We start from the raw sequence: 10,243 nt of genomic DNA, 5'->3' as shown, positions 1-10,243 counted from the left end.
GGTAAACCTCCAGGACTGATCCATCAACCAGCTTCCAATCCCCTGTAGAGCATATCACAACAACGGTCAACCAGGTTAATGGCCGCCACGCCGTGGCCAAGTAAAGACAAACTATTCACGACGTAGTGCAACACCACGCCGTAGGCCTTTTTCTTACTTAGCAGAAGTCCAATGACCATAAAAGTGCCATAACAAGCTTTAAAGTCCCTCAAATTCCAAGAGCATCCATAAAAGGGACCAAAACTTCATAACCAAGTCAATAACAAAGAGAGGAAGCATCAAGGTAGGAACTTTATGGCTCACCCAAGTCCCGAAACATAAGATGAGGCTAGATAAAAGCTGAAGCAATCACTCCTTGAACCAAGAACACATCCTCTATCTTCAAAAGTGCACCAAAAGCATCAAACTTGGAAGGAAATGGAGAGTGGGCAATATGGTGGCTAGGGTTTGCTCCCAAGGAGTTCAATGGCCAGATGGAGGCTACCAATAACCTAAAACTCAAAGGTTTTTCCCATTAATACAGAGAAAAACCTAATCTTTATGGGCTTGGACTGCTGCGTTCACCGCGTCGCGGCAAGCCTGAGCCATCAAGCCCAGTTTCGATTAAGTCCAACTTCATTTTTAGCTCAAAATCTTAACTCATAGCCCAAAGGGCCTTCTCCCTCTAAATCCAAGTATAATCCTTTGAGGCCCGAGACTTCTACCTGATCAAATCACGGCCCAAAATTCAATTAAGAATTATCTCGAAACAGGATATTACAATATAAGTTAGCTTATTTTTTTGTTTATTACAATAAGTGTTTGGTGAGACCATCGAAATACCTTATAAGTTATTTGATATTACTTATTATAAACTCATGAGTGTTTGTTTAACAAGTTTTCTAAATTTACCTTTATATGTTTGTTTCATTACATTTCAATGTCAAAAAAAAAAGCTTATAACATCTAAATTAGGGATTGTTTGATAATTATTAATTGAGTCTGATATAATTGAGTCAATGTCATAATGAGTTAGACCCATATCTTTTTCCTGACCCTATAAAAGGCATATCCAAGTCTATAGGACCAAATCATAGGTTTCTAATTGTGATATCAAACAATTTGAATTTGACTGAATCAGACTCACCCTCTTACGAAACTCATTAAAAAACATATCAAACCAACCCTTAGATAGTAACTAAACATAATCAATCATATTTATAATATAGAAAATACATGTTATCATCATAATTATTTATAACTATTAATTAAACATCAAAAAACGGTGTTGAAAAAATTAAGCATCTAAAAAACATATTTGAACAAAAATAATATAAAACAAATGATGCAAACGAGTTTTTAGCTTAAAATGAAAAATACCACTGAAATATAATGTTTTGAGTTTTGACTTTCACTTTTGCATGAAATCGTTATTATTTCTAAAATTTTCAAGTTTAGTTATGTAATTCTTGTAAAGAATATGATAAATACGCTTTTATTCGAGTCTATGAGATATAGTCTTATATGTTTTTTCAACTTTTACATATGAACTTGCTCCACAAGTTTAAATAGAAGATGAAACAAGAGTAGATTTCCCTAAAATATCATCCTTAACTATGCGAAGTTCTTCGACAACACACTGAGCATCCATTCGATACTGTGGCGATTCCGTAGAGCATGACACTCCAATTTCAATTAATAAATGCAAACAGTTTTGTGTTTTCTTGTAACGTGTTTTCTGTGCTATACCTCTCTCATTCTTTCTCATAGCAAGTTTCCCATCTTCATCATTCAGAAGCAATGGATCTACGATTTCAAGTGCACCAACACCCATGGATTTCTTGGCATAACTGTGTAAGGTAAGCCCATCTCCAAACATAACATCAGTAGGTTTCTTACATGTGATCATCTCCAACAACAAAATCCCATAACTGTACATATCGCCACTTGGTGATACCTGGCTCCCAAGCCCATATTCTGAAACAAAGCATTTTTTGTATTAGTAATATATGCAATCTGCAAATCAATAATAGTAATTATGAAAATCTACAAAATTTAGTAACTATTTTTGAATCATTGTTTATATCCTTCAAACAACTTTTTTAAATCGATAATCGCAGTTAAGGAAAACCCCAAAAATAGCAAGTGTTTATTCATCATATTATGATTTTTAGAGTTAATCTACATGTTTTACTCGATCGACGATATGTATCCGAATTCGGAATTACTATATATATTTTCTATACGAAGTGGGAATTTGTAATTGCTTATTTAAAATATTTATTAGCTTATTAGAGTTTTATACCACTAATACGATAATTTGAATGTTTGGAATGCACACAATAACTTATGTTTGTTACACTGTGGTACCGCTAAAAAAATATATGAATTAGATGTTTCCTTTTAACTTATTAGTTTATTGGAGTTTGATACATATAATAATAATAAGCATTTTGAATGTTTTAGTTTCAAAAAGTATTTTCTTTAAAGAAAAAAACAACTTAATTATTAGGGCACCCATAATGCATTGAACTTCATAATGTTCAATGGATTGTCACATTATTTTTCTACATTCTATACAATTCTATTAATTTTTTCCTACAATGCATTAAACTCTACAAAGTTCAATAGAAAGTTACAAAAGCTAATTTATAGTATGTATTTAAGATTAGAAACATTTCCTTGTTACAAAAGCTAATTTATAGTATGTATTTAAGATTAAAAACCTTTCCTTTTTTCTATTGAAGAGTTCAGTGGTCATTGAACTCTAAATCCATTGAATGCCAATATGTCATCTCACTATGATAGAGTTTCATCCATTGAATGACAACTAGATTTGACACCTCATTTAACCCTTCCATTGAACTCACTATTGTGGATGCTTTTAGTCCAAATTTTGGAATCGTATAAGATGACTGAATCACTCTTCTGAAAACCATGCTTTAAGTCGGTTCAAATTTACAAAAATTTTTACATTACATTATTATTCTTTAAGAAATTAAATATATACCCTTCTATAGTTTTTTTTTCTACATATATCTTTCTACGCATCTTAAATGATGACATGTGTCATACAGGTGTATTAAAATATTATTATTATTGGTAAATAACTAAATATAACATATTTTATCATTTAAGATTGGTAGAAGGATATATATATATATATATATATATATATATATATATATATATATATATATATATAAAGAAGAAACTATAGGAGATACTTAATTTCTCTTATTGTTTTTAAATTAAAACAAAGTTTTTCAATTTTTTTATAACACTTCAAATAATGTTATTTATACCTGATGTGTTGCACATATTATTAATATAGTCGTTCAAAACTACCTGAGTAAAAACTTCATAAGAAATAAGATTAAAAAGTATTGTTTTTAGATCAATGTTGCAACACCACTACAAGGAACGTGATCATTAGCGGCGACAAGCGACGCCCTATGGTAGCGACGAAGAGGTATTAGCGGCGACACTAGGGTTTTAGCAGCAACGACTTCACGAGGGAAAAATAGCGGCTTTTTTTTGAAGCATTAGCGGCAAACAGTGTCACCGCCATTACCATCGCGAACGATGTCGCCGCCATTACCGTCGCCGCGAATACGTTACGCGAACTTCGTTTTCAACCGTTCGATTACGTCCAGATCAACGAACAGGATTAACCAGATATTTTTGACACTGATCGTGGGTTTCCACCTTTAGCGGTGACGCCCACTATTAGCGGCAACACCTTTTGCTCGTTATCATAGTCTTTCCACTTTGTTAGGAGTTTGGACGTATAAATAAGATTTATAAAAGAATTTTATCATTGTGTAAATATCTTGAGGAGTTATAATAACTGTCTCATCAAAAAGCTCCTTTTTATTGTGGATGCCTTAAGGCTAGACGGATTGGGCTCGGTAAGTGCTCGACACATTCGAGATGTACTCAACAAAAATTGCCCCACGAGCTCGGCATGTTGAGTTCGGTAGCCTAACTCGACAAGTGTGTTTTGATGAGAGAAAAAGAAAATAAAATTTAAAATTTAAAATTTGTATCATTTTTTTTATCAAAAATATTACCGTTTTTCTTAAAAATTTCAAATTATTAACACCTTTATAAATACCTACAGCTATCTTATTTTATAAAACACAACAACCTTCAATTTTTCACTCAAACACTCCTTGTTTTGAAAAAAAAATAGTTTCTTCCAATTCCCCATCCAACCCTAAAAATTTCAAGAAAAATACCCAAAACACAACCACTTCAAACCCTTCATTAACTACATTCTTCCAAACATGGTCGACTCTACCCTTTACAAAACTAAGCAAGGATTTAGGGCTCTATTTTTAAAGCTTGTTTTGTTAATTATATATGTATATATACGTATTTCTTGGGTTACAAAGACTAGTTGGAGCTCGGCCTGGTGGTAAAAGCACTACTTTATAAAACTAAGGGTCTCAAGTTTGAAACTGTTTGTTTACTTAAAGGGCCCCAATTTTTTTGTTTGCTTACAGCCCCCAAATTGGTTGAGCCACCCTTGCTTCCAAAATCAAATTAATCATCCTATTTTTTCACATCCTAGTTACCATTATCTTGGTGTGTATTGCACTCCATATCCTATTTATACCCAACCCCAATTCTAATCACAATCAAAATCTCAACCCCATTTCCAATTCCAATCTCAAGTTCAATGCCAACCGAAAAATGACTTCAACCCATTTGACAACCTTCCCAACTCTCAGTTCCATTTCGAATTCCATGCGCAATCCTAAAGTCAATTGCAAACTCACTCTCAACCTGAAACAAATTACGAGCATGAAAAGATTCAACCTCAAATGGAACCCAAGAAAAAAAATAGGAAAGACACCTTATAAGAATTGGACATCGGATGAAGAAGTGTTGTTGGCTCTTGGATGGGTATATGTTTCAGAAGACCTAATCAAGATGCACCAACTTTTTATTGGAAAGTTACAAGACATTTTCTCTCATAAATGAAGTGTGGAGTGTATATAAATAAAGATAAATTTTACTCAAAGTGGAGGAAGACCAACAAAATTGTCATGGAGTTTAACGCGATATTTGTGAGCGTGAAGCGGCATGCAGTGGTAGAGTGGTGCGAACGGTGAAACAATATTGTAGAAAACTCTGACACTTTATCGCACTGATAAAGTGGGAACTTTCAAATTTCTTCATTTTTGGAATATTATGAAGGAGTTGAAAAAGTGTCAAGATATCCAAACTTTGGAATCATTCACGAGTGGTTCTAAAAGAATCAAAACATCTGAAACTACTCATATCCAATCGTCGGATACGCATGTAGTGATTGACCACAACGAATATGAGTCTATTGAGGTTCGAAGAGCTAGTCGTCTCATGGGAAGAGACCAAGCAAAACGAAATGGTAAAGGAGTTGGAAGTAGTTCGAGTGACATCGAAAAAATGACGATCGAGATGAACAACTTGAAAACTACTTCGGAGCAACACTTGAGTGTTGCAAAAGAGAATGAAAAAAGTCGTGACATGGAAATCTTAATGAAATATACTAGTAACTTTACCGAGCGGGAAAAATAATTAGCTTTAAAGGCCAAAGACGTGATTGCAGAAAAATAAAATATTTAGGATTAGCTATGTTTCGTAGTTTTAATATTTATGTTTCGTATTTTTATTATGTATTTTTTTTCTAAATGTTATTGTAAGTTTCCTTTCAATATAATGGAATTTTAGTTTTTATAAAATTTAAGTTGTTTTAAATTGATTTTTTTTTATATAAATTAATTTTAGCTTAGAAAAAAGTATAGCATGTCAAAAGCGACAAACCACCCTTTACCGACAAACTTGAGGTGTAGCAAATGTGATGTGATGTCTACATGACATGACCGACCGGAAAATTTAATTTGTTAAGAGTGATACCATGTCCTCTCGTCTAAAGGCTTTCTTGGCATTTGAGTTAAATATGCAATGACGGAGCCACCTTAGGGCCAGGGTAGGCCCAGGCCCACTCTCAATTTTTTTTTTTTTTTTTTTTGCATTCAGAATTAAAAGATTATTTGGATGCACTTTATTTGTAGTTCAATTGGTAAAATATTGTATTTCTTTCCTAAACACTCAAGTTTGATTCTATTCCATTACATTTGAGTTTTTTTAGATAATTCATTTTTAAATTTACATTTTGACCCTTCATATTTAGAAGTTCAATTCTTTTAGTAAGTTAAGTTAGTTTTCAAATTTTATACATTTCACACCTCAAGTTTTATAAATTTACATAATTCCATTTTTAGATAATTTTATTTAGTTTTTAGTTTTTTTAGATTTATTTTTTTTATAAATAAAAAAATTGTATTTTGAGGGCTATATTCCCTTTTCGTATAAATTCTTCAAAATCAACGGGCTCTCTCTCTCTATATATATATATAGAGAGAGAGAGAGATTGTGTGTGTGTGTGAAATTTGATGGGTGGCGGAGGTGTTTGTTTTTTTGAACGGCGGGTTATTGGTTAGATGTTAATATTACGAAATTGTCAATGTCTGGATATATATATATATATATATATATATATATATATATATATATATATATATATATATATATATAATCTGTTTATTTTGAAATTAGAATTAAAACATTATTAAATATAAGTTCTAAATGGTACGGGAGGCATAATCATATAATCGAAGTCTCTATCTTGAAGCAATATTAACATTAAAGAAGTGGATGTTGCTTTCAGTGGCGCCACCAACCTCATGAGATGAGTCATGACATGATATTCCATGATAACGATAGAGAGAGGGATGGGCATTAACACCATCCATGCAATGCATGATACATCACATACAAAGTATATATAACAAGAGTATGAATATAATGATGATGAGGTTGACATGTATTATATATATATATATATATATATATATATATATATATATATATATATATATATATATATATATATATATATATATATTTCAATAAAACTATATCATATCATGATATCTTTTTGTATATGTAGATATGGGTATATATGTGTATTATGCATATGTATATGTATATGTCAGTATGTGTACGTGTATAGTAAATTAGGTAAATCAGATAAATTAGCTGAGGTATCAGCACAACATACCTGGAGCTGCATATCCGACGGTTCCTCTAACTCCAGTTGAGCTGCTATGCTGTCTAATTTTGTACTCAGGTTGAAGGATCTTCGAAAGCCCGAAATCTCCAACATGTGCAACCATGTCTTCATCAAGTAGAATGTTGCTTGGCTTCAAATCACAGTGCACAATAGTCTTTCCCGTGTGACGATGAAGATATTCAAGTGCGTAAGCCACATCCAATGCTACACACACTCTTTGAAGTAGACTGAGTCGAGGGAGCTTGTTTTGCACGTCATGCAACCATTGATCTAAAGTTCCATTAGGCAAGAACTCATAAACAATGGCTTTAAATTCATTTCCTTGGAAGTCGATGCCACTGCAACAAGTTATAACTTTTGCAAGGTTTCTATGTCGGGCATTTTTCAGTGCTTCACACTCAGCGATGAAACTCTTGGAACCTCCTCTACGATGGAGGTTAAGTACTTTGATAGCTACAATCCCACTATCTGCATCGAGGTTTCCTCTATAAACTGATGAAAAGCTACCCTCACCGATGAAGTTTTTAGTGGAAAACCCATCAGTTGCTTTGTAGAGCATTTCGTAAGAAACCTGAACGAGGGACTCTCGGGATATAGGCTCATGACTTACATCATCTTTGATTTCACTTTTTGTTCGATAAAACACAAAAAACACCACCACAGCTATGCCAATCAAAACTGCAACTAAAAGGATAGCTGATATAACTGCAAATCTCAGCCATTTTTTCTTCTTTGGATTTGTAGAATGGCACTTAGGCAACCGGAGTTCAGGTACGCCACCACAAAGCCGATTGTTTCCAACAAGAGATACCGCACTTGCGTTAGAAAACACTCCTTTGCTCGATACCTCCCCCTCAAAACCATTGAATGATATGTTGAGATTCTCCAAAGGAATTTCTTCAAAGTAAGTTGGGATCTTCCCTGTAAAGTTGTTATGCGAGGCGTCAAAAGTTTGAAGGGCCCGCAAAGATCTCAACGACGATGGAAGAGTTCCCTGAAAGAAGTTGTTGCTTATGTCGAGATTCACAAGGCTGCTACAGCTGCTAATGGTGGTAGGAAGATCTCCTGACAATCGATTATTTTCCAGAATAATTTCGTTTAAGTTCTTAAGGTTGCCAACCTCTTGTGGAAGTTCTCCGGACAATTGATTGCCACCCAAATTCAAGCTAATGGATAGCGTTGAGAGTTCAAATAGTTTCCTGGGTATTTCTCCAGTAAGGTTATTTTGATCGATGCTTAACTTTATCAACCTCTTGCAGTTCCCTAAACTCGATGGCATGCTACCATTGAATTCATTTAAGCCCAGGTCGAGTTCAATCAATAATGAAAGATTTCCTAAAGAACCAGGAATGTTCCCTGAGAAAGAGTTATTCTTAAGATCTAGTTTCTGTAAACTTCCAAGATTGCTAAAGTTCACCTGATTAATTGTGCCTTTGAGTTTGTTATTAGACAAGTCTAGAGAAGTTAGGCCGGAAAGATTACCAACCGATGAAGGAAGGCCACCAGAAAAAGCATTTGAAGCAAGGCTTAGAAAACTTAGTGTATTCGACAAGTTTCCTAGAGAATGTGGCAAAAAACCTTTCATCTGATTGTAACCAATATCTAACATTCTTAAGTTTTTGCAAATCGACAAAGCCTCTATAAACGTCATTTCATCATCCTCCCCGCTCCCAAAATGATTCGAACCTAGATACAAGACTTCAAGATTACATGCTTCACGAGAAGTGATTACTAGTTTTCCAGAGAAGTTGTTTCGAGAAAGATCAAGGATTTCAAGATTCGAGGAACTGAGAACAGATGTTGGTAAGGGACCTGAAAAGTGGTTATCGGGAATAGAAAGTGCCTGAAGATGAGGCTGCATCGAACCTAAGTTCGTGGGTAGTCTACCAGTGAGTCGATTATCATCTAGAAGTAGTATCTCTAAAGAGGAAAGATTGTAAAGAGAAGGTGGGATGGAACCAACAAGTTTATTTTCAACCAATACAATAAATGTGAGGTAACTCAACCGGTGAAAGACATCTGGAATGCTTCCACCGAGTCCACATTTACCAAGGGAAAGAATTTCAAGGGATGTAAGACTCCCGATGAACCTTGGAATCCCACCTGAGAAATTGTTGACCGGAAGGATGAGTTGGTTTAGCATCAACAAGGAACCAAGTTCTTCTGGGATCTTTCCAACCAGATTATTTTGACCCAAAACAAGCGACCGGAGGTTGGAGCAATTCGATAAGCTGGCGGGAATGTTTCCAACCAGAATATTTTGACTCAAGTCAAGCACCTGGAGATTTGAGCAATTCGATAAGCTGGCCGGAATGTTTCCCTGGAAAGAATTGTTATAAAGAGATAGTTCTTGTAACAGAAACAGACGACCAACTTCAGGCGGAATCTCACCGGAAAGGAAGTTGTTTTGGAGCTGAATCTCCCTGAGAAAGGTTAGATTTGCGATGGAAGGAGATAAGGAACCGAGTAAGCCTCCATCGGAAAGATTCAAGGCGATGACTCTTTGGTGGTTGGGGTTGCAGGTCACACCTTCCCATTGGCAATGAAGGGAATCGTTCCATGAGATCATGTGACCTTTTGGGTCTTCTTTAATCTTGGATTTGATTGCAAGTAATGCGACACGATCCCCAACACAGGTGGTGCAGTTCTGAGCATGGATGACTGCCGGAAACGCTGCAATGTTCATCAAAGTGATGAAGAGAAACGGGGCTGCATGTCCCTTAAAGAATGGTAGCCGTTTGTCAGTCATTTTTTGGAAGCTATGGCAATGGTGAGTTTGAGTGGGTGATTAACGATTTCTGGTACTACTTTGTGCTTTATTTTCTTTAAATTTCCTACATATAAAGGAAGTATCTGTTCAGCATTTTACACTTTCATGGCGTCTCGATTGTGACGTGAGTGGCTGAATTTTTGTGTAACATATTATAGATATAAATGGAATCAAATCATAGTCAACGGGGTGCATGTTTTCATACTAATTTTGCTTTGTTCTCTAGATTTTTCTTGAAATTATTGAATGCTACGTATAGGAGTTACGATCGACAAAGTCAAAAATATATGTCCATATATTAGACTTTCATTGCGTCTCGATTGTGACGTGCGTGGCTGATTTTTGTCAAGGAAATTTATGGATATATGACA

General features: G+C 34.7%; 1 protein-coding gene across 1 annotated transcript; it reads right to left on the bottom strand.

The window, feature by feature from the left end:
- Positions 1–1,458: 1,458 nt before the first annotated feature.
- LOC145125041 (uncharacterized) lies at positions 1,459–10,030 on the bottom strand. Its single transcript, XM_079060534.1, has 2 exons — positions 7,091–10,030; positions 1,459–1,956 (listed from the first exon to the last, which is right to left on the bottom strand). Exons 1-2 carry the CDS (start codon positions 9,849–9,851, stop codon positions 1,544–1,546), a joined length of 3,174 nt encoding a protein of 1,057 aa, XP_078916660.1. The 5' UTR covers positions 9,852–10,030; the 3' UTR covers positions 1,459–1,543.
- Between the last annotated feature and the right edge of the window lie 213 nt (positions 10,031–10,243).

This window comes from Lactuca virosa, chromosome 7 (assembly GCF_052849685.1).
Source record: "Lactuca virosa cultivar CGN04683 chromosome 7, Lactuca_virosa_CGN04683_v6, whole genome shotgun sequence".
NCBI classification, from domain to species: domain Eukaryota; kingdom Viridiplantae; phylum Streptophyta; class Magnoliopsida; order Asterales; family Asteraceae; genus Lactuca; species Lactuca virosa.
The sequence above is the reverse complement of the archived record's forward strand: the minus strand, read 5'-3'. Positions and strand labels throughout refer to the sequence as shown.